Here is a 26,406-nt window from a genome sequence, read left to right as displayed (position 1 = left end):
AGTATTGTACTGGTGATTTAGTTTGACTATTGGAGGGAGAAGACACGTGTAAGTTTCTTGGAATGCAGGAACTTGTGCTTGAATGATGCATAATATGCATATGCAAAATATGAGTTTTAATTTTTAAGAAGCTCAATAATTTATTGCAAATATTATAGAGACAAAACTTGGTATAAGCTGAACAAAAACCTCTTTTTATTAAACAATTGAGGGATTACAAAGGATGAAATACAATTTCAACGATCCTAAACAATGCAAGAGGAAAACAGCTAAGTCTATGAGTCCTAAGGAATCTCATATGTAGAAGGTCCCGCTGCTAGCTGATGCTTCCTTTTCTGCCTCTTTAGCTGAGCATTCTCGATCATAAGCTTGTCGACGATTCCCTTCCAAGCACCTGAGGTGGGAGGTATGATGGAGTATTCATGAAAAGGATGGACTTTAGAGAGAAGTAAACCTTCTTGTTCCTCTTGTTTCTTCACAACTTGTTGTTCCAAAATCTCAATCAAATCATCCTTCTCCTTTAGCTGCTGCTCCATCTGCATCTTCTTATCATTCAAGACATGGTACTTGCCTTCCCAAGTGTCTCTTTCCAATTTCAACCTATCCAAAATTTCTTGAAACTCTTCCTTATTCTCAATAGGAATGGTGGATGATGATGTTATAGCATAAAGAAATGAGGGCTTCTCAAGAGCATACGGCATCTTAAGTTCATTGGCTCTAGCACAAACCCATCGGGTGTAGGGCTCAAAATCAACACAATTCTTTCTTCCTAATCGATCTTTTCCTTTTCTGTGAATGTTGCACCAAGCATGTATGATTATATCCTTCAAACTGGAACTCTCTTCGTCGTTGAGGTAAAAGAAACCTGACAACAGAAGGTTGTCGGGTTTATCTGCCATAGGATATCCTAACTAGCGTCTGGCAAGGATGGGGTTATAGTTAATTCCCCCATGTACACCAATGAGAGGTACGTTAGGAAATTCACCACAACTGTCAATAATTACTCCAACATCATAGAAGGGGTCATACCAATGTATACTCCCTTGATCAATGGACATGAACCTCTGAGACTATCTAAGCTTCTGCGGATCCTCCCTGAAGAGCCTGGATCTGGGAAGTGAGAAATAAACCACTTAGATAGGAGAGGTGCACAACAAAGAATGGTTCCACCAACTTTCTTAGTTTTGTGATAGATAGAATGGTAGGTATCTCCAAGTAATGTGGGTACTGGGTTACCAATTAAGAAGATTCGTATAACATTAACATCCACGAAGTCTTCAATGTTTGGGAAGAGTGCAATTCCATAAATGAGTAGAGCAAAAATGGCTTCAAAGGCATCTCTACTATCTGCTTCTGCAAAGATAAAGGCTTTCTCCAACAAGAATCTAGAGGTTAGACCTAGAATCCCTCCTTTTTTAGTGAAGTTGTCCTTCACAACAGACGTTTCTAGGTGAAGTGCTTCTGCAATAGCTGCTGATGCAGGGGTCTTCTCTGAACCACTGAATGGTAATTTGTCAGAGACTGGCAAACCAAACCAATAAGAGTATTCTTCTAGAGTAGGCATAAGCTGGTAGTCTAGAAATGTGAAGCAATGGTAAAGTGGATCATAAAACTGTACCAGTGTGTTGAGAACTCCATCTTCAACCTTGGTCTTCAAGATACCCATAAGTCTTCCATACTGAGCTCTGAAATCCTCTAGACTAACTATCATAGAACCAAGCTTCTTCAACTCTGTTAAGTCAGGACATTTGAAAGTGTATTTCTTGGTATTCCTCCTTCCCAGTTCCATTTTACCTCGATATTTGTAAAAGAAAACTATTGAGTTTCTTCGTTTTTATGCAAAAAGGTTTTTTATGGATGCATGAATGCATGAATGAATGTTTCACAAATACAGGTTTAGGGTTTTGACATTAAGCATGGAGCCAAGGGTCTAACCATCCCACAATGTATGAACTAATAGGTTTATTTTGTACCTATAGAATAAGGTTCTAAAGTGGTCCCCAGAGTCATAGATCCATCTTTTGGATATTATCGATTTAACGACTTGCTCGCAGACCAATAATATTCTCAAGAGAAACTCGTCTGAGTGTAGCATCGCGTAACAGTTAACTCAGATCTTACACCTGAATAATCTCCGCACTACATCCTAAAAAGGCTTAGAGGGGTTGAAAGGGTTCTAAAGGTCCTCGGTTTCTTAGACTCCCAGATCAAAGATAATAATGCCACTACGATTTACTCGTAACAACAAATATTACCATCAAAGGGGTCTCCACTGAGCGGGGTTATATCATATGTTAATCATGCTTAGGATTACTCCAGACATGTAACTTTGATTATACCACCATCCTATCTTATTTGTATTTTCTAATCCGGATTAGGATTTCGTCACCACTTATAGATCTTCATAATGAAACCCAAGAAAACATAGCAACAAATAATAATAAACACATATAAACAAGTTAGGTATCACCCACTTAATATTATGTCCCCAGTGAAGTCGCCATTTCTATCGCGGTGAAGAATCAGAGACCAAGCTATTGATTAGACTTGACTCATGAATCAAAATATCACCACCGAACTTTAATTTATCCAAGGGAAGGGGAAAAGATTCAAAAATAACCCAATATGTATATGCAAAGTTAGAATATTAAACTTAAGCTAAGCAAAAAGGGGGGAGATTCTAAAGGTACGGGGGTGTGTTATGAAAAGGGAAGGTATCAATACCCTAATCATCTGTAGTACTCTACAGGAACCTTTTAGATATATGTATTTGGTTTAAAATTGTTTGCTATTTGATTGGGGAGATGAGAAAAAGAACATTTTTTATTGTTTGATGATTTGGAAAGACATTGAGTCTTATGCCTACGTACCCGTGAAGGATCAAAACCTCGTAGTTCGGGTTCAAAAGTAAGAAGGGATTTGTTGAGGTTAGTTTTATGAGAAAGAGACAAATTGTCATCTTAAGGATAAAACTCACATTTAAACCACCACAAACATGTGGAAGATAGATCTTTGCATCAAATTGAAAGAAGGGCTCTCACTTGGATATAGAATCAACAAGTATGCCACATACCTCTTCCAAATGGAAAAGAATCAATATCAATCTCAACAATGTTATGGGGTAGGAGATTTAAATCTCAACTAGGGATGACTCATGGCTAATCCTTTTATGAAAAGGTTTTAAACATGGAAAAGCCAAAGGGGCAAAAGAGTTTGAATTAAGTTTATGTTTTTTAGGTCTTATGAAAAGATATTTGAATATGCTTAAGTGTTTTGAAGCATTTGATTAAGAAATAAAAGGGGAAACAGTGATCTATGTCAAAGTTTATTATGAAAGTGGTTATAAGAAGGAGAGAGAGATAGAATCCTAAGGTTTAAATTGAGGGGAACGTAAGATTGTATATAGAAGTTTTTGGATTAAGGGGAAGCAAAGTTGTATAGAATGCAGATGAACACACACATGCAAAATGACAAAAATGTCATGATTCATTTCCCTTGGATATAAACAATAACAAGGTTGAACGTGCATTAACATTAAGGCATAAAATATGTCTAAATACAATGGCAATCACAAGGTATGGATGACAATGTTAAACATGGTTTTTTAGGCATTGAGATAAGCATAAATAAGACATGACGAAGTTTCACACAACATCACAAGACACAACATATTGATGGTGAAGACAAAATCATACTTGACACGGTAAAAGCATTCATTGGTACATGGTAAACACAACATAAATCAATTTAGGTTCAAAATGCATCACATTATAAGTCTTCACAAAATAAACATTAGACTTGAATCAAAGTTCATGATAAGACCAAACTTAAGTGGAAACCTAATCACCTCCTAACCATTCATTCAACATGTTTTCAAGGTGAATCAATCGATACATTGTATGAAAATAATCAAGTTCAAACATATTAAGGATAACAATCAGCATTTAAAAGAGTGTGTTTTAATCATATAAACTTTCAACATCAAGAACAAATAAGACATAAGCCGAAAGAATCAATTAGGAGCCTTAAAAAAACACTTAAAACACATGTTTTCCATCCAATCAAAAGTGGTGACATAAATAATATTTTTGGGATTTTTTTTGAGGTCATTATAAAATAGACATTCTCATGAACACATGGCAAAAAGAATGGGTTACAAATGTTAAGGGATCATGAAGTTATGGATATTTGAAGTTATGAAGAAAAGTGAACATTTGACAAGTGAAAATAAAAAATCATTACACTACCCAGATTTGAACCCACACCCAATAACTTAATAAACCCGTGTTTTACCATTGGGGCGCAATTCCAATTCATCTATTTAGTTACATCAATTAAAATATATATTAAAGTGACTTTTAAAATTTTAAAAATGGCTCCAAACTTCATCTTCCTCATTCATCCCGTAGTCCATAGTTTCCACCATTTTCACATATTGTCAAAGCTCTAACTCTCTCAATTCTTAACGAAATGAAAAGTTGTAAAGACCAAAACTGCTTAGAATTTCGCAAGGAATCTAATGGTACTCACCAATTTCATTTATTTTTCATAAATATCCAGAAATCAAACAAAATGCATATGAACCCTAAAAATTAAATTCCAAACATCACCGATTAAGCCCAATGATCATAGGGGTTTTGTTCCTGACATCTTGGCAAGTGTAATGGTAACAAGAATAATGAAAAATGGTGCCTTAAATCATAAATTGCATAAATGAATACATACCTATGTAGCGGTGTATTCGTCACTATATGATTTATTGATTAAACCATAAGCAAAGCATACAATGAATTCGAGTCGCCACCGCACTTTTATTTATCCAAAGGACTGGCTAAAAAGCGAACAAAAGCCTAAGAAGTTTTACACATAGAAAACTAATGAAAGATCAGAGAGTCTGGGTAAGGGGTAAATTACGCAATGGGAAGGTGTTAGGCACCCACTACGTCCTAGGTACTCCTAGGGAGCCCTTTTCACACTTGTTGTACAAAATTGTTATTTGTTATGAAATATTTATTGTGCAAACATGAATGGGATGATGAGAAAAGAATATACAATTTTTATTATTTTTGTGTTCGAACAGATGAACCCGTTGCCTACGTATCTTCCATCAAAGGTAAGGATCAAAACGCTGTAGTTCGGCTAAAAGATTTCCAAAAGTTAGTGGATTCAATTTTAAACACAAGCCCTAAGGTCTTACGTTATCCACGGGAGAAAACTCAACCTTATACAAACAACAAGTCCACCATGTGAGAACAGCTTCAACTTGCTAGTGAGGGGGTTAACCCTATAATAAGCAAGGAAGGCTTACAATTCAATCAACTAAGGACAAATAGGTGAGATTGACATCAACCAACTAGGATAAATCAAACCTATGGCTAATGTATGAAAACTTAACAAGAATGGACAAAGCCACAAAATCATTGAATGGGTGAAGTTAATTGATTATGATTATTCACAAAAGGAGGGTCAAAGTATGATTAAGATTGATTCAAAAGAAGTATTATGAAATGGAGTTTGAAAAAGTCAAGGACTTGGGGTCCAGGTTTTTAATTTAAAAGCATGAAGATGTTTGCACAATATTTATTTCAAGTTTTGAAAGTAATGCGTGAAAAGGTTTAGGACAAAATGGATGAATGGATGAAGATGGAATGTAAAACTTCCTAGAAGGTTCACCTCTTGAAATCATATAGGAGATGACTCAAGTGTGTCCTTTGGAATAGACAAATGAGCAAAAACAAACAAGCAAAGCAAAAGAGGAAAGTCAACAAAAGCGGATACCGGATGCCAATCACTGGACTTATACCAATCCCCTAAAACAGAACTGGATATCAGAGGCCACTCTATGGACTTATACCAATCTCCTCAACAAAGGAATAAAAAGTGGATACCGGATGCCAATCTATCTGGGCTTATACCAATCTCCAACAACAAGCAAACACTTGGATGTCAGATGCCAATCTATCTGGGCTTACTCTAACCTCCAACATATGATCATGGGAAAACAAATGCCAAATTACATGGACTTACAATTGTATCCTCACATAAATCAAACAAATGCATCAAGCAAAGAGAAGATGAGTGACCAATGAAATGGTCTTATACTCACTTCCATATCATAGGAACAATGGCCAATGAATGGTCTTACAATTGTCCTCAATGGGCAAACAACAAAGATATGTCACAAAGACAAATGAAATGATCATGCACTAATGAGCAATTAATGATGATAAATGCACAAAGCATACAAGCAGACATGTACAAATGAACTAAGCAATCAATCAATCAAAGGCATTCAGCACACACTATAACCAAACAAAGAGGCTCATACAAAGGGTTAGGCATTGAAGCCAACTGGAATAGGGTTAATGGTGCTCTTAACCTTGACATTGAGAGCCAAGGTGAAGCAGATGAAAGGATATGAGGGGTGTGCCTCATGCTCTTATCCCTGGTCAGGGAGAGCTTTGAATATCAGAAGGTGTGGGAGTTCAGGAAGATGGAACTCTCTCCACAAGTTAGACTCGATAGATCTTGGGTATTTACTCAACATGCATCAAACACAAGTAGTGTGAGCAATGTGAGTGACTCACAGAATAGTAGGAGATAGGCTACATATCTCTTTTGTCTACCAATTGCCTTATTCAAAGGACTTTGCCTGCTTGGGACAAAAGTAAACAAACACAAACATCGCCTCTTAAGGAGGACTTCAGACAGTTGCCTGGCCAAGTAACAGGCCAGGTCTTCCAGACTACATGGAGTAAGGAAATTATACCTCAATGCAAATTGCTTATCAAGCAAAGTAAAGCAAAGTTCACAAGGAACTAATAGCAACTAAAGTACCTGAAATCAGTCAAGCACAATCAGTATACAACTCAAAGTCAAACCAATATAAGGTAAAGATCAACAGAATCAGTCAAATGTGCAATGCACAAAGCTCAAAGCATATGAGCTAAACATCCTACAAAACAAACAAGTTAGTTCATGATAATCAATCAAACTCAACCAACTTTCATAAGTTTCTTTAAGGCATTTGCTTCTTAACCTGAAAAGCAAACTTAAACATGAGAAACAAGACCACTAGGACAAGCCTAGGGTCAAAAAGAGATAAGAAATCCAAAACAGCAAGTGAAAGATATTCCACATCAAGTTCAAACAATTAAGAAACAAACCCAAGTGGTTTCATGTTCATATCATTCATCATTATCATTTCACAAACAAATTAGGTCAAAACATGTCATATAGAAGCTCAAAGAAGTCAACAGAAAGACTCAACTCAAAACCAATCTCAAACATTTCAATAAATTATCAAATAATTCATGATCAAACATCATCCATAACATGATAAGCATATCAAATTTCAGCTCATTTGGATCAAGGGAAGTAGGTCAATGAAAATTAGAAAGGCAAGGCAAGTTCAAGCATGCTCAAAGAAGTCAACCAAACCTGCACCAACTTCACTAAATCATAAAACAGTGGCAACATATGAGAAATGAATGGGATTAAAACCATGACAAACCTTAAGATGTCTACAAATCACATGTCAAATTTCAAGTCATTCCAATAATGCATGAGAATTTTACAAATCATATGAGAACATGTGTCACAAAAAGTCAACATATGACCAAACAGGGGAGAAAATCCCAAACAAATAGGAAATGCCATCAATAATTCCAGAAAAGTTCACATGTAAACTAGACATCCATAAGTACATTCATGCAAAAATTCAAACCAATTTGAGTTCAAGAAGCATGGTAATTAAAATCATGAAGTTGGACATGAATGGTGTGACACAAATTGTCACACCCCTATTCAAAAAATCATATCTCCACAACCAGCAATTATAAATTCACAAACTCTACACCAAAATCACCATGAACATGTCTAGTTTAAGCATAAAAAATTTCAGAGGCATTGGATTATGTATCATTATTTCACAATCAATTTGGTAAGGTATACATAAAATGGATAACATGAACAAACCCTAGCATATTTTAAAATCCACAAATGCAAAAAATCTGGAAAAAACATCATAAAAAACTAGAGATCAAGAGGAGCAATCCACAAAAAATCCCATCAAAATTAGATAAGAAATGAAGGACTTATGATTTTTGGAAGATTGGCAATCAAAATGAAATAAATATTGAAAAATAAAATGATTTAATTAAAATGTAAAACCGGCCGTGGCATTTTCGTAAATAAGGGGGTCACTAAGTGAAACGCTGCGTTTCACTTAGTGAGGTGGCACGCAGCAAATGGTTACATGGCGATGGAATAGTGTCCTCATGCAGAACAAAAAAACCAAAACAGCCAACGCGTTTTCTGGGTTTGAAATTAGGGTTCGTCGTCACTATTCATCATCATCAAAATCGTGATGAACTTTTGGTTCCAGTTTTGGGAAATGGACACACTATTCGGACCAGCAAACAATGCACATCATCATTCCAACATTCATTTTTGCTAACTCATGCTAACAAAAGAGAACTAAGCAAAAACAATATTCACATATGAAACTTTGAATCCATGTATCTCTCTCAATATGCAACCATTTGTCACGATTCAAGTTTCAGTATAACCAGCATGGCAAGATCTTTATAAGGCATAGCATGATTTTGAAAATAAAGAGATTCGAATCTTTACCAAATTTGAAGAACAATGTTGGAATGGTGATTCTTTGGTCGTGTATGCTCGAAACAGATGCACAATAATGCTCCAGGAGGTGAATGGAAGAAGGGTTCTAGCTCAGTTGTCTCAATTCCAGCTCAAACATCCAACTGCCATGTGAGATGCTTGGTAGAACAGTGTTGGAAAATGGCGCTGCAGTTGTGGAATGATGCTTCCAAATGCTCCAACAATGATGGTATATGATGGCACAAAGGATAAAAGCACGAGTTCTTTGAAGGTTTTCAGAAAAAAAGTTCAAGTGAAGGAAATGAGGGTTTGAGAGAAAATGGCTTTTTGATCTGTTTTGTGTATTGTGTGGCTAGGGCTTCTCAGCAGAAAAAGAAGTATATGTACTCTGTTTAGCATCCTAATCATGGTTAATGAAGATGGTAATTGGTTTTGGCTTAAAAGAGGTGTTTTTACCAATTTGCTAAAAATCCACTCAAGTTGCATGGGGGTGCATGTATATGCACGAAATTGGGCTCAAGCAAATCCAAAACATGATTTCTGAACACTTTCAATTGGTAGAAATTGTTGGAAATGGCTAATTTGAAAGGTCATTTTTTCACCTCACTCATTTTTAATTCAAGCCACTTGAAAAAGGCCATTTTGATTGGTTGATTTTTGGTGAATTGTGATGAAAGATTTGGATAGAGCACATCAAATATGACTGGTAGCAAAAAACCCCACCCAATTTGGCCAAATGGTTTGGAAGATATGCCACTTTGAAGTTCAAAATTTTTTGAGAATGATTTGATTATAACTTGCCAACCATAAATGAGAAATGAGTGTTCTTGGACTTTTTGGAAATGGGAGAACAAGATCTTCAACTTTCATGTTGGACAAAAATTCATTTGAAGCTTGTATGATGATGTAATTTGGAGGAGAAGAACTTTCCATTTTTGGCAAATTCCAATTACAGGTCAACTTTCTATTTTTGGAAATTTCTTGTCTGACTTCAAATTCTTCACTGTGGATGTTTTACATGTTATATGAAGCTTATATGGACATGAATGAGACCTCTCAAGCCAATTCCCACCATCAAATCACTGATTAAATGCACAGTTGACCATGGTTGACTTCAGTTGACTTTGCTAGGGTTTTGCTTGACTGAACCATGTTCTGATGAATTCCAAGGCCCTACCACTTGATATCTTGATTCAAAATGATGTCACAACTCACATGAACTCTTGATGAATGATCATGGTGCCCAAATTCTTCAAGAATGGCCACCATCTACCTCAATGACTGACTTTGACTGATTTGACCTAACTGGCTTCATCTGCAAGTAACATGGTTAGATGACAATATTTTTGTACCTTTGGTTAATAGACAGATGAAAAGCAATGATATACAAATGCAATACATACTTGGTGATCAAGAACCACACTCACAAGATAACCCACCCACTAGGAGGGAAGCAAAGGTGCACAAAGATCCTTGAGGCAATGGTATGATATGATATGATGCCATGAGGGATCTTAGGGACAAAATTGGGGTCTTACAGATGCCCCTATTTAAGTTCATTCTAGCCGGAGAAGTGAAGTTTAGAAATCTTCATCTCGACGCGGTAGAATGGGCTTAAATAACAGTAATGAGACAAATTTTGGTCCCTAAGAGACCTCATGATGCAAATGTATGTTTGTAAAAGACACAAATTCTGTGGGGAATATGAGTCACACAGAAGAAACAACGATCCATCGGAGTAATACACTCACCAGGAGCAGAGATTCTAACAATACTCTTATTGGGGATAGTAAAAGAAAAAGAATGCGTGAGCAGGACACGACTTCAAGTTGGGGAAAACAACACTGACACAGCGTGAACAAGACACGACTCTGATTAGGGTAACAGAAATCAGACTGGAGACCTCACTGGGGAATGAAGGACTCACACTGGGGAAAAGAAATTCCAAAGGAAAACATCCATTGGAGAGACACAAGCTGACTCCTGGGGGAGAAGCAACAGGAAACTCCACTGAGGAAGCACCAAAGAATTGAGGTGTTACCGGTATAAGGGCAACAAACTCAGGAAGAATGAATATCTAATACCGGTATAAGGGTGAGAGATATCAATCAACCAAACATCTGAGAAAGACCTGGAAAAGGTACATAAACTCAGGAAAATCTGACTCCACAGGGGACCAAAGTCATAATAGGGAGCAGAAAGGAAGGAACACCAGGGATACCGAGGTATATAATAGGTGACCGACCAAAGCGTGAATTGGTATATATGCCAAAACACTCATCATCCGAAAGGAGGGCTTGAAAAAGCAAATCGACTCGCAGGATGGACATTCGAATCCACAACGGGAAAACGAACCTTACTCAACTGGGGACACAAACCCAAAGAGTGCATGAGATATAATATCCATTACCGGCAGACCGTGGATAAGAATACTCGCATGAGATATATTATCTATTACCGTCAGAACGTAGATAATAAACTCGCATGGTAAGAAACACCAGAGATACCGAGGTATATAATAGGTGATCTACCGAAAACGTGAATTGGTATATATGCCAAAACACTCATCATCCGAAACACAAACTGGTTAAGGGATGGATATTCGATTCTACAAAGAATACGAATCTTGCTCAGCTGGGGAAAATCAACAAAGGATTCCAACTAAAGAGCGCATGAGATATATTATTCATTACCGGCAGACCGTGAATAATATACTCGAAAGGAAAAGATGTAACACCCCGATAAAAATATGATAATTATTTAATTTAAGTTAATAGTATATTTATTAATTTAATTAAATAATTGGATTATTATTGGAATTATTATTATTGGAATATAAAGTTGGAATCAGTAAAAAGTCCCATTTTGGTAAAAAGGGTTTTTTTTCACGTGAAAAGGGAGAAGCGACAGAAAAGTGGAAAAGGGCAAAAAGGAAGAGCAAGAGAACAAGAGTTGAAGAAAAGGAAAAGCTTGAAGCTAAAGGATTGCCGGATTAACTCAGGTAAGGGGGGTTTATCGTCGTTTAATGGGTATTATGGGTTAACATGTAATGGGTAGTAATAAACCATTGAATCGACTCAATTTAGGATGATGCATGCTGAAAATGGTGAACTTATGGATGAATGAGATATGGGTTATAATTGAAGAAAATTCGTAGGAATTAGATGTAATGAGGTTAGAAATTATGAAATTGAATGGGTATGATCTGTATTAGATAATATGAACGAATGTTGTGTAAAAATTGGACTGTGGAAGGTTGGGATTGAGAAATCTCGTAGCAGAGAAAAAACCATCGCAGATCTGAAATTTTGGTTCTGGTCATACGCGTATGACACTAGGCCATACGCGTATGAGATGGCTTGGAGAGGAGGAGATTGGCGCTGATACGGGCCATATGCGTGTATTACGCGTAGCCTGTGAGTGGTACGCGTATGGGGTGAGGCCATACGCGTATGGATGAAGAAGATGATGATTCTAACGTAGTTTGGTTCCTGTTAGTACGCGTATGGGAGAGGTGGTACGCGTAGGATACGCGTATGAGACAGGCAATACGCGTATGGGTTGGCTAGGAAATGGGTCATACGCGTATGGGCATGAGGCATACGCGTATGGGCAGAAGTGGGATTTTTCTGAGCTGTTGTTGTGCAGTTTTTGGTCATTTCAGCTGAGTGATGTAAATTAGCTGATGTATGATATAGTAGGGATCATTTCCCGTTGTTTTGAGCAGTATAGGTATTAGTAGAGTGTGCTAATACTGTGATTTATTATTTGGCATGATATGATATGATTCTGTGATAAATACGCTGATGATGTATGATGGTATGCATAATGCTGTGAATGTATCTGTTATGTATGCAATTGTGAATGAACTGTTTATGGCTTAGAGTGTGAGCATATGTCTATCTTGGATTGTTGTTGATGTTTGCATGCTAGGTGATTTAGCGTGTATAGCATGGCCTTTATGGTGGTAGCTAATTCCCATGGTGAGGAATTAGTGAGTGAGTTGTTGTGGATTGTTGTTGATGTTTGCATGCTAGGTGATTTAGTGTGCATAGCATGGCCTTTATGGTGGTAGCTAATTCCCATGGTGAGGAATTAGTGAGTGAGTCACTAGGTCTTAAATGAGTGGGACTAGTGAGCTTGGTAGCCGTATCTGGGTTTGATCGGTGAGGTTGAACTCCGTGTTCACGAATAGTCGGTACCGCATGCATGGAGTCTCATTGCATAATGTATGTATGGCGTATAATATGAATGGATGTATTCCAATATTATACGTGTGTTTTGTGTTGGAGTGAGTATGATTATGATTATGATTTGATGTGGCCGTTGCTGAATGTGTGATATGATTAGGGTGATGAAATGTGTTAATTTACTTAGCATTACATGATATTTTATAATGCTTGTTATATCGATTGAGGAACTCACCCTTACAACTATGTTTCAGGTAACGAGCAGTGACTGAGTAGAAGCTAGTGCTTGAAGTCTAGTGTAGTTCCTTAGTGGGTCATGCTCTGGTATATGTAACATCGGGACGGGATGTTTTACCTTGTTTTCATTTGGTTGTTGAATAATTTTACATGTAATGTGTTACATGGTTTGCATATCCGCTGCGAATTGTGCAATATTTTATTTTGATTAATAAATGAGCATGACAAACTATTTTGGTGAATGGTGTGAAGTGTCAAGTGTGACACCCTTAATTGCATATCTACTCTGATTTATATTTTGTTGTTTTAATTTAAATTTGGGGTATTTTAGAAGGGTGTTACATTAGTGGTATCAGAGCCTGGTCGGTCGAGTCGAGTCGTAATTATTCTGTTTCCCTGTATGTGATAGACGTTGTGTAACCCTATCAGTACTTATTGTTTTAGCTTGTTGGATTAACTCAGAGATGGCTGGAAGAGGTAGAGACGATGCTGCGATTGCTGAGGCTCTGGGTATGCTAGCTGGAGTACTTGGAGGGAATCCAAATGTTGTGGGACTGGGGGCTGCTCGTCAACTGAGTGAGTTCCAGAGGAACAATCCTCCAATGTTCAAGGGAGCATACGATCCAGAGGGTGCTCAGAAGTGGTTGAAGGAGATCGAGAGAATCTTCCGAGTGACTGAGTGTGCCGATAACCAGAAGGTCAGGTTCGGTACGCATATGCTGTCAGAGGAAGCAGATGATTGGTGGGTTGCTACCCGCATTGAGTTGGAAGCTGCTGGGAGTGCTGAGATCACGTGGGCGGTGTTCAGAGAGAGATTCCTGAGGAAGTACTTTCCAGAGGATGTCAGACGAAAGAAAGAGATAGAGTTCTTAGAATTGAAGCAAGGCAACCGGTCTGTTACTGAGTATGCTGCTAAGTTCACAGAGTTGTCAAAGTATTACACTCCCTATGATGAGGCTACTGGGGAATTTTCAAAATGTGTGAAGTTTGAGAACGGGTTACGTCCCGAGATCAAGCAGGCTATTGGGTATCAACGGATTAGAGTGTTTTCTGACTTGGTTGACTGTTGCAGGATTTTTGAACAGGATACCAAGGCCAGAGCGGAGAGCTATCAGCAGAGGGTTGATAGGAAAGGCAAGAATCAGAATGATCGTGGGAAACCGTATGCAGCTGGCAAAGGTTTCCAGAGACAGAGTGGGATGAAGAGACCTAGTGGGGGAGACTCCAGTGCCCCTGCTAAGTGTTACAGATGTGGTCAGGCTGGACATCGTATCCATGAGTGTACCAGTACTGAGAAGAAGTGTTTCAAGTGTGGCAAAGGTGGTCACTTGGCTGCAGAGTGCCGGTTGAAGACTATGACTTGTTTCAACTGTGGAGAAGTGGGTCATATCAGTCCACAATGTCCTAAGCCGAAGAAAGAGAACCAGTCGGGAGGCAAGGTCTTTGCTTTATCGGGTTCTGAGACTTCTGCAGATGATCGTTTGATCCGAGGTACGTGTTATATTAATGGCTTTCCTCTTGTAGCTATTATTGACACAGGTGCGACTCATTCCTTTATATCTTTGGATTGTGCGGTGAAACTTAAATTAGAGATATCTGAGATGCATGGGAGTATGGTGATTGATACTCCTGCGAAGGGTTCAGTGACTACTACTTCAGTTTGTCTAAATTGCCCTTTGAGTATTTTTGGTAGAGACTTTGGGATGGACCTCGTGTGTCTTCCACTAGTGCAGATTGATGTTATCCTGGGTATGAACTGGTTGATGTTTAACCGAGTTTATATCAACTGTTTTGATAAGACTGTGATCTTTCCTGAGATTGAAGAAGGAAAGAGTTTGTTTCTATCAGCAAGGCAGGTGAATGAGGCAGTAGCAGATGGGGCAGAGTTGTTTATGCTGTTAGCAACTTTGGAGGCTAAAGATAAACTGGTGATTTGCGATCTAGCCGTGGTGTGTGATTTTCCTGATGTGTTTCCTGAAGAAGTGAATGAATTACCGCCAAAGCGTGAAGTTGAGTTCTCGATTGATTTGGTACCTGGTACTAGACCGATATCGATGGCTCCGTACCGTATGTCTGCTGTTGAGTTAACTGAATTGAAGAGTCAGCTGGAAGATCTGTTGGATAAGAAATTTATTCGTCCGAGTGTGTCACCGTGGGGCGCACCAATGTTATTAGTTAAGAAGAAAGAAGGTACTATGAGGTTGTGTGTGGACTACAGGCAACTGAATAAAGTGACGATCAAGAATCGGTATCCTTTGCCGAGGATTGATGATTTGATGGATCAGTTGGTTGGTGCGAGTGTGTTCAGCAAAATAGATTTGAGATCGGGGTATCATCAGATACGTGTGAAAACTGAAGATATTCAGAAGACTGCTTTCAGAACAAGGTATGGACATTATGAGTATTCTGTAATGCCTTTTGGTGTGACTAATGCGCCTGGGGTATTTATGGAGTATATGAATAGGATTTTCCAGCCGTACCTAGACAAGTTTGTTGTGGTGTTTATTGACGATATTTTGGTGTATTCGAAATCTGAAGAAGAGCATGCTGAACATTTGAGAGTGGTTTTAGGAGTTCTACGAGAGAAGAAGTTATTTGCTAAACTGTCCAAGTGTGAATTTTGGTTAGAAGAGGTTAGTTTTCTTGGTCATGTGGTTTCAAGAGGCGGTGTTGCTGTTGATCCTTCTAAGATAGAAGCGGTATCTAAGTGGGAAGCTCCGAAGTCAGTTTCTGAGATAAGGAGTTTTCTTGGACTTGCAGGTTATTATAGAAAATTCATTGAGGGATTTTCTAAGTTGGCGTTACCATTGACGATGTTGACTAGAAAGGGGCAAGCGTTTGTTTGGGACTCAAAATATGAAGAAGGTTTCCAAGAGTTAAAGAGAAGGTTAACTACTGCTCCTATTCTGATATTACCAAGTCCGTCGGAACTATTTGAGGTTTACTGTGATGCTTCATTGTTGGGTTTGGGTGGTGTTTTGATGCAGAATAAGCAGGTTGTAGCTTATGCTTCGAGACAACTGAAGGTTCATGAGAGGAACTATCCGACACACGATTTAGAGTTGGCAGTAGTGGTATTTGTTCTGAAGTTATGGAGGCATTACTTGTACGGGTCAAGATTTGAGGTTTTCAGTGACCATAAAAGTTTAAAGTATTTGTTTGATCAGAAAGAGCTGAATATGAGACAGAGGAGATGGTTAGAGTTTCTGAAGGATTATGACTTTGGTTTGAATTACCATCCGGGTAAAGCAAACGTAGTGGCTGATGCATTGAGTCGGAAATCATTGCATATGTCTATGTTAATGGTTAAGGAATTGGATTTAATTGAGCAGTTTAGAGACTTGAGTTTGGTGTGTGAGAGTACTCACAATAGTGTTAAATTGGGAATGTTGAAGTTAACGAGTGGTATTCTGGATGAGATTAGAGAGGGTCAGAAATCCGATGTGCTTTTGGTTGATAAGTTGACTCTAGTGAATCAAGGTCAAGGTGGTGAATTCAGAGTTGATGAGAATGGTGTTTTGAAATTTGGTAATCGGGTGTGTATTCCGGATGTTACCGAACTTAAGAAGAGTATTCTTGAGGAAGGACATCGTAGTGGCCTGAGTATTCATCCTGGGGCTACGAAGATGTATCATGATTTGAAAAAGTTATTTTGGTGGCCGGGAATGAAAAGAGAAATTACGAGTTTTGTTTATTCTTGTTTGACTTGTCAGAAGTCAAAGATTGAGCATCAGAAGCCGTCTGGGCTAATGCAACCGTTGGCTATTCCAGAGTGGAAGTGGGATAGTATCAGTATGGATTTTGTTTCTGGTTTACCGGGGACAATTAAGAATTTTGAAGCTATTTGGGTGATTGTTGACAGATTGACAAAATCGGCTCATTTCATTCCGATCAGAATGGATTATCCGTTAGAGAGATTAGCTGAGTTGTATATTGAGAAAATTGTAAGTTTGCATGGTATTCCGTCGAGTATTGTTTCGGACAGGGATCCTAGATTTACATCGAAGTTCTGGGAAGGTTTGCAGAGGCATTTGGGAACTAAGTTGAGATTGAGTTCTGCATATCATCCGCATACTGATGGTCAGACTGAGAGGACGATTCAGTCACTGGAGGATCTTTTAAGGGCTTGTGTTTTGGAAAAGGGAGGTGCTTCGGATTGTTATTTACCTTTGATTGAGTTTACCTACAACAATAGTTTTCATTCGAGGATTGGTATGGCACCGTTTGAAGCTTTGTATGGTAGGAGATGTTGGACACCTTTATGTTGGTATGAGTCCGGTGAGAGTGTTGTGGTTGGACCAGAGATTGTTCAACAAACTACAGAAAAGATTAAGATGATTCAGGAGAAGATGAGGATTGCTCAGAGTCGTCAGAAGAGTTATCACGACAAGAGGAGGAAGTCACTTGAGTTTCAAGAGGGAGATCATGTGTTTCTTTGTGTTACTCCGATAACTGGGGTTGGTCGAGCTTTGAAGTCGAAGAAGTTGACACCTCGATTTATGGGTCCTTATCAGATTTTGGAGAGGATAGGGGAGGTAGCCTATCGTATCGCTTTACCGCCGTCACTTGCGAATTTGCATGAGGTTTTTCATGTGTCTCAGTTGAGGAGGTACATTCCCGATCCGTCGCATGTGGTCCAAGTAGATGATGTACAGGTGAGAGATAACCTGACTGTTGAAACATCACCTATGAGGATCGAGGATCGAGAGTTGAAGCAGTTGCGGGGTAAAGAGATTGCTTTGGTAAAGGTAGCTTGGGGAGGACCAGCGGGTGGCAATGTGACTTGGGAACTTGAGAGTCAGATGAAGGAGTCTTATCCAGAGTTTTTCACTTGAGGTATGTTTTCGAGGACGAAAACTCTTTTAGTGGGGGAGAGTTGTAACACCCCGATAAAAATATGATAATTATTTAATTTAAGTTAATAGTATATTTATTAATTTAATTAAATAATTGGATTATTATTGGAATTATTATTATTGGAATTTAAATTTTTAATCAGTAAAAATTCCCATTTTGGTAAAAAGGGTTTTTTTTCACGTGAAAAGGGAGAAGCGACAGAAAAGTGGAAAAGGGCAAAAAGGAAGAGCAAGAGAACAAGGGTTGAAGAAAAGGAAAAGCTTGAAGCTAAAGGATTGTCGGATTAACTCAGGTAAGGGGGGTTTATCGTCGTTTAATGGGTATTATGGGTTAACATGTAATGGGTAGTAATAAACCATTGAATCGACTCAATTTAGGATGATGCATGCTGAAAATGGTGAACTTATGGATGAATGAGATATGGGTTATAATTGAAGAAAATTCGTAGGAATTAGATGTAATGAGGTTAGAAATTATGAAATTGAATGGGTATGATCTGTATTAGATAATATGAACGAATGTTGTGTAAAAATTGGACTGTGGAAGGTTGGGATTGAGAAATCTCGTAGCAGAGAAAAAACCATCGCAGATCTGAAATTTTGGTTCTGGTCATACGCGTATGACACTAGGCCATACGCGTATGAGATGGCTTGGAGGGGAGGAGATTGGCGCTGATACGGGCCATATGCGTGTATTACACGTAGCCTGTGAGTGGTACGCGTATGGGGTGAGGCCATACGCGTATGGATGAAGAAGATGATGATTCTAACGTAGTTTTGTTCCTGTTAGTACGCGTATGGGAGAGGTGGTACGCGTAGGATACGCGTATGATACAGGCAATATGCGTATGGGTTGGCTAGGAAATGGGTCATACGCGTATGGGCATGAGGCATACGCGTATGGGCAGAAGTGGGATTTTTCTGAGCTGTTGTTGTGCAGTTTTTGGTCGTTTCAGCTGAGTGATGTAAATTAGCTGATGTATGATATAGTAGGGATCATTTCCCGTTGTTTTGAGCAGTATAGGTATTAGTAGATTGTGCTAATACTGTGATTTATTATTTGGCATGATATGATATGATTCTGTGATAAATACGCTGATGATGTATGATGGTATGCATAATGCTGTGAATGTATCTGTTATGTATGCAATTGTGAATGGACTGTTTATGGCTTAGAGTGTGAGCATATGTCTATCTTGGATTGTTGTTGATGTTTGCATGCTAGGTGATTTAGCGTGTATAGCATGGCCTTTATGGTGGTAGCTAATTCCCATGGTGAGGAATTAGTGAGTGAGTTGTTGTGGATTGTTGTTGATGTTTGCATGCTAGGTGATTTAGCGTGCATAGCATGACCTTTATGGTGGTAGCTAATTCCCATGGTGAGGAATTAGTGAGTGAGTCACTAGGTCTCAAATGAGTGGGACTAGTGAGCTTGGTAGCCGTATCTGGGTTTGATCGGTGAGGTTGAACTGCGTGTTCACGAATAGTCGGTACCGCATGCATGGAGTCTCATTGCATAATGTATGTATGGCGTATAATATGAATGGATGTATTCCAATATTATACGTGTGTTTTGTGTTGGAGTGAGTATGATTATGATTATGATTTGATGTGGTCGTTGCTGAATGTGTGATATGATTAGGGTGATGAAATGTGTTAATTTACTTAGCATTACATGATATTTTATAATGCTTGTTATATCGATTGAGGAACTCACCCTTACAACTATGTTTCAGGTAACGAGCAGTGACTGAGTAGAAGCTAGTGCTTGAAGTCTAGTGTAGTTCCTTAGTGGGTCATGCTCTGGTATATGTAACATCGGGACGGGATGTTTTACCTTGTTTTCATTTGGTTGTTGAATAATTTTACATGTAATGTGTTACATGGTTTGCATATCCGCTGCGAATTGTGCAATATTTTATTTTGATTAATAAATGAGCATGACAAACTATTTTGGTGAATGGTGTGAAGTGTCAAGTGTGACACCCTTAATTGCATATCTACTCTGATTTATATTTTGTTGTTTTAATTTAAATTTGGGGTATTTTAGAAGGGTGTTACAAAAGACACCAGAGATACCGAAGTATATAATAGGTGACTAACCAAAAAAAAAGAGAGACAATCGATACCAAGCATCCGGGTAAACGAAAGATAACTCAAAGGGATGAATTGCAAGCATCCGGCAATTATCCAACAATAAAGAATATTCGATTCCACAAAGGGAAATAACGAATCTTACTCGACTAGGGAAACACAAAAAGGCTTCGACTGAAGAGTGCATGAGATATATTATTCATTACCGGCAGACCGTGAATAACATACTCGCATGGAAGATTATCCACAACCGGTTACTGGGTTAATAAAGGATAAATCGACCGAAAAGAAAGGTATCGGGATACCAAACTAGGTATATAATTATGACCAATCAAAAGGAGCAACAGACATTACCAACAAGAGGGTAAATGAAAGGCGATCTGCTGAGGATTCACTGGTGAGAATCAATGATCCGAGGATGAATTGCATAAACAGCAATTATCCACAACAACAAGCTGGGGATATATTGATGACAATCAACTATCCGGGGAACGCAATCACTGACAAACGGTGAAGGGACCCGCTGGGGATAAATTGCAAGCATCCGGCAATTATCCAACTGTACCACATGGCACAAACTCCGCTGGGGAGAAACATCAACACTTGGGATTTACAACTACCGAATACGGGGTAGAAGACCACAAACTCAACTGGGGATAGAAATCACCACAGGGAGACACTAACTCTGTTAGGGATAAAAACCACCACAACAAGAATCCACTTACAATCAGGACGAACCACAAAGGTTACTCCGTTAGGGGAAAAGAGACAGGACTTACAATTACCGAATACGAGGTAATAGCCATACTTTGGTGGGGATAACCACGAATTAGGGTTTACATCTACCGAATACGGGGTAGAAGACCAACAACTCTGCGTGGGGATAGAACAAATCACAAATCCGCACGGGAAACCAAAAAAAAATAAGGTTTATAACAAACCACAAACTCTGTCGGAGAGTAAGAAACAAGATTTACGACTACCCCCTACTGGGTAGAAAACCAACAATCTTGCCGAGGAATAAAAGGTATATAACCACCAATTCCATCAAAAGGCAAAGAAAAATAGGACTTACAACCACCGGTATAAGGGTAGAGGCCCGAAAAAAACTCCGCTGGGGAACAACCCACTGGGAAGCACAAGTCAATTTGACAAATAGCCAATCCGGGAATAATCCGAAAAGGACAGACTGAATCGAGACACGTCCTAATGAGGATGTAACTCAAATAGGAAAATCCATCCCAATATATATGTTGGGAGGAAACGGAAGAAACCGTCATCCACGAGGGTATACCTCAGTGGGGAACTGCAGAAGGAAAGACAACTGACACTTTTTGCTTATGGGGCTGACTCTATATGGAGAGATTTAACACCCGACATCTGCTAGGGGAGATCTACCAGGGATCTGCACCACCATAGCAAGGAATAATCAACAAAAGATATATGGCAAAGAAATGCAACATGAATATCTGAATGTTTATGAATATGCATGAATATGCGTGGTTTATGTTTGATGAATGCTGACAAAACAGACATATCTAACACAAACAGGTCCAGGAATCAAACGCCCGGTATTATACTTCCAGGGGAAAAACCAACTGGAAAGCCAATCTGCGGAGATCTACAGGCTATAAAGCACAGATCTGCGGGTACTGCTGGAGAAACAGAGGATCAAAGATATCAGGAAACACCAAATCTCTGAGTGATGGATCAGCAAACAACCCAACCAGGATACAGAAAGTCACAACGGGCAAAACAGCCACCAAGACGAATCTGTTGGGGAACAAGAGAGAATCTCGAAGGTCCGCAGGGGATCTCAGCATCAACTGAGAAACAAAAAGTTCTGTAACTCCAAACAACTCTTGGGAACAACCCATTGAAGGAGAAAAACATCATCCAAGTAGAATCCAACTGCATAAGCAACTCTACTGGGGAAAACTGCTGCTGGAGAAAACTGAGTCTTCAACAGCACTTTGCTTGCAACTATGCTGGGGAACAACCCCATCACAAGGTCTGAAGAAAGAAGATACAACCAAACCAGGAATATGAACCAAATGTCTTACCTGTTGGAGATCATGCCACCCTTGGGAGAGCACTGAGATATCTTTGAGTATCCTTTCAACCTTATGGATATTCACTTTGTTTAAAAACAGCAAATTTTGAAAAATTTGATTTGTTTAAAAACAATGATATTTTATCAATTAAAACATGCAAAACATTTGTTGAATTGAAACAAATAAGAGTGCAAATAATTGGATAAAAGCTCAAATTCATTTGATGGAATGGTAGCCTGCAAATGGCAAGACTCCATAGATCTGTACAAATTTGAAATCAGTGATATATATTGGAAGAGGGCTACATTGAACATAATGATCCTTTCTCTACCAATTTGAATCTCGATGTATTCGAAGCTTCAGTTTGACGACGAATCAAGAATCTTCTGACGAAATGACAGCTGGTGAAACAGAAAGTCTTGTCAGGATGCAGTTACTTGCCGAATCCCTAATTTTTGCCTAGATTGCCCCAGAGTGAGCTACTCAATCTAGCGGGATGCAAATATATCTCTTTTTCAAGTCTCTAATTTTTGCCTGGATTACCCTTGCGGGTTCTCCACCGAGACGCTCATTTTTGCCTAAGCCGCCCTTTCGGGTTTTCAACTTAGCGAGCTATTCTGTTTTTTTTCATTTGCATATACTTTTTTTTTATTTTATTTATTTATTTTATTTTTATTTTTTATTTTTAGGCAAAGTATCTCTTGACTGCATCTGAATTCACAGGACGAGTGAAATCCTCCCCATCCATTGTTGTAAGCATCAAAGCTCCGCCTGAAAAGGCTCTCTTAACAACATATGGACCCTCGTAGTTTGGAGTCCACTTGCCCCTGGAATCGGGCGCGAAAGACAAAACTTTCTTGAGCACGAGGTCACCTTCTCGGAACACACGAGGCTTGACCTTCTTATCGAATGCTTTCTTCATTCTCTGCTGATATAACTGACCATGACACATGGCAGTTAACCGCTTCTCTTCAATCAAATTCAACTGGTCATAACGACTCTGCATCCATTCAGCATCAGTCAACTTGGCTTCCATCAAGACTCTCATTGATGGGATCTCCACCTCTACTGGGAGAACAGCTTCCATGCCGTAAACAAGAGAGAAAGGGGTTGCCCCTGTTGAAGTGCGTACAGACGTATGATATCCATGCAAAGCAAATGGCAGCATCTCATGCCAATCTTTGTACGTGACAGTCATCTTCTGGATAATCTTCTTGATATTCTTATTAGCAGCTTCAACAGCCCCATTCATCTTAGGTCTGTAGGGAGAGGAATTATGGTGTGCAATCTTGAATTCAGCGCACAACTCATCCATCATCTTGTTATTCAGATTAGATCCATTATCAGTAATGATCCTCTCTAGCACACCATAACGGCAAATCAGCTGGTTCTTGATAAACTTCACAACCACCTGCCTGGTTACATTTGCGTACGAAGCGGCTTCAACCCATTTGGTGAAGTAATCAATTGCTACGAGAATAAACCTGTGTCCGTTGGACGCTTTCGGCTCAATCATGCCGATCATGTCGATTCCCCACATAGAGAAAGGCCACGGTGAGGAAATCACATTCAGAAGTGTCGGAGGAATATGAATCTTATCCGCATAAATTTGACACTTGTGACATTTCTTCACATGCTTGCAACAGTCAGACTCCATTGTCAGCCAATAGTAGCCTGCTCTCAACATCTTTTTAGCCATGGCATGTCCATTGGAATGAGTACCAAATGAACCCTCATGGACCTCAGTCATCAATAGGTTTGCTTCGTGTCTATCCACGCATCTGAGCAAAACCATATCAAAATTTCTCTTATACAGCACTTCACCACTGAGGTAGAAACTGCCTGACAACCTTCTCAAAGTTTTCCTATCTTTCACAGATGCCCCAGGCGGGTAGACCTGGTTCTGGAGGAAATTCTTGATATCAAAATACCAAGGCTTGTCATCTTTCACTTCTTCGATTGCAAATATGTGAGCGGGTCTGTCCAAGCGCCTCACAGTAATATTGGGGACATCATTCCACCATCTGACCACAATCATGGAAGCAAGCGTAGCAAGAGCATCTGCCATCCGATTATCCTCTCGAGGAATGTGATAAAATTCAACTTCTGTAAAGAATGTTGAAATTCTCCTTGCATAATCTCTGTATGGGATGAGACCAGGTTGATTCGTCTCCCATTCTCCCTTGATCTGATTAACAACCAGGGCCGAGTCACCATACACATCAAGATACTTGATTCTCAAATCAATGCATTCTTCAAGTCCCATAATACAGGCTTCATACTCCGCCATATTATTCGTGCATTTGAAAGTTAGCCTTGCTGTAAACGGAATGTGTGAACCTTGAGGAGTAATGATCACTGCCCCAATTCCATTTCCATATTGATTAACAGCGCCATCAAACACCATCGTCCATTTGTAACCAGGTTCCGAACCTTCATCAAGTGTTGGCTCATCGCAATCTTTCATCTTCAAATACAGAATTTCCTCATCAGGGAAGTCATACTGAACAGACTGATGATCTTCGATCGGCTGGTGCGCTAAATGGTCAGCCAAGATACTACCTTTGATAGCTTTTTGAGCTCGATACTCAATATCATACTCAGACAACAACATCTGCCAACGGGCAATCCTCCCAGTTAAAGCAGGCTTCTCGAAGATATACTTAATTGGATCCATTCTGGATATCAACCAAGTTGTATGATTTATCATGTACTGGCGCAAACGCTTAGCAGCCCAAGCCAAAGCACAGCACGTCTTCTCAAGCATAGAGTACCGAGACTCACAATCAGTAAACTTCTTACTGAGGTAGTATATAGCACATTCCTTCTTCCCTAATTCATCTTGTTGACCGAGTACACAACCCATCGAGTCTTCAAGAACTGTCAAATACATGATCAGAGGTCTTCCTTCCACAGGTGGAGATAAGATCGGAGGTCCAGACAGATATTCTTTGATACTATCGAAAGCTTTCTGGCAATCCTCGGTCCAATCATGAGACTGATCTTTCCGGAGGAGCTTGAATATCGGCGCACATGTGGCAGTCATGTGGGATATAAATCTGGAAATGTAATTCAAGCGGCCAAGAAAACCTCGGACTTGCTTCTCAGTTTTGGGTGCAGGCATCTCTTGTATAGCTTTGACCTTTGCAGGATCAACCTCAATACCTCTTTCACTTACCACAAAACCCAACAACTTGCCAAAACGGACTCCAAATGTACACTTGTTCGGATTCAGGCGAAGTTTAAACTTCCTCAAACGCTGAAAAAGCTTCAACAAATGCTCAATATGCTCAACTTCTGTTCGAGACTTAGCAATCATATCATCAACATAGACATCTATCTCCTTGTGCATCATATCATGAAACAAGGTAGTCATAGCTCGTCGATATGTGGCTCCGGTGTTCTTCAAACCGAAGGGCATCACTCGATAACAGAATGTTCCCCAAGGTGTGATGAATGTTGTCTTCTCCATATCCTCTGGTGCCATCTTGATTTGATTATATCCGGAAAATCCGTCCATAAAGGAAAAGACTTTGAATTTGGCTGTATTGTCTACCAACATGTCAATGTGTGGTAGAGGAAAATCGTCTTTCGGGCTAGCCTTATTCAAATCTCTATAATCAACGCACATACGGACTTTTCCGTCCTTCTTAGGAACAGGCACAATATTGGCCACCCATTGAGGATATGTAGAAGTCACCAGAAACCCCGCATCAATTTGCTTCTGAACTTCCTCTTTGATCTTCACTGCCATATCTGGATGAGTTCTTCTGAGCTTCTGCTTCACAGGCACTCACTCAGGCTTCAAAGGCAGGAAATGTTGCACAATATCTGTATCTAAACCCGGCATATCTTCATAGGACCAAGCAAAGATATCTGAATATTCTCGTAGCAAGCTGATCAAATCTTCCTTGACAGACCCTTCAAGAAGTGCCCCAATCTTCACTAGACGAACACAATCCTCAGACCCCAAGTTGACTGTTTCCAAGTCTTCAAGATGCGGCTGAATGATCTTCTCTTCGTGCTCAAGGAGACGGGTAATCTCATCAGGAATCCCCTCAACGTCATCTTCCTCTGCCTCAAATACAGGGAATTCAAAATTGGGAGATGGCGTTGGATCATTATGTTCAATGGGTTTTAGGATCAACCTGCATAATGATTTTGGTTAATGAAAAACTTTAGAATTTAAACAAGCAAACCATTATGCAGATGAAAAAGATTGTTTTTTATTCTTGTTTTTTTATGGGTTTTTTGTGATCACTGATTTCATGCAAAAGCAAAAAGTGAAAACAAAGGAAAAACAAATGTTTAACAATGCTTTAATTGAATGAAAACATCATTTTTATATAT

General features: G+C 39.2%; 1 protein-coding gene across 1 annotated transcript; it reads right to left on the bottom strand.

The window, feature by feature from the left end:
• Positions 1-1,000: 1,000 nt before the first annotated feature.
• On the bottom strand, positions 1,001-1,789 carry LOC127131531 (uncharacterized). Its single transcript, XM_051060447.1, has one exon. The coding sequence runs from the start codon at positions 1,787-1,789 to the stop codon at positions 1,001-1,003; it is 789 nt and encodes a 262-aa protein (XP_050916404.1).
• Between the last annotated feature and the right edge of the window lie 24,617 nt (positions 1,790-26,406).

This window comes from Lathyrus oleraceus, chromosome 3 (assembly GCF_024323335.1).
Source record: "Lathyrus oleraceus cultivar Zhongwan6 chromosome 3, CAAS_Psat_ZW6_1.0, whole genome shotgun sequence".
Taxonomy (NCBI): domain Eukaryota; kingdom Viridiplantae; phylum Streptophyta; class Magnoliopsida; order Fabales; family Fabaceae; genus Lathyrus; species Lathyrus oleraceus.
Note: the sequence above shows the minus strand (reverse complement) of the source record. Positions and strands in the feature narration are given on the sequence as shown.

Excerpts from the sequence above, each read along its gene's own strand:
- LOC127131531 (XM_051060447.1), bottom strand. The coding sequence starts at position 1,789 with ATGGAACTGGGAAGGAGGAATACCAAGAAATACACTTTCAAATGTCCT.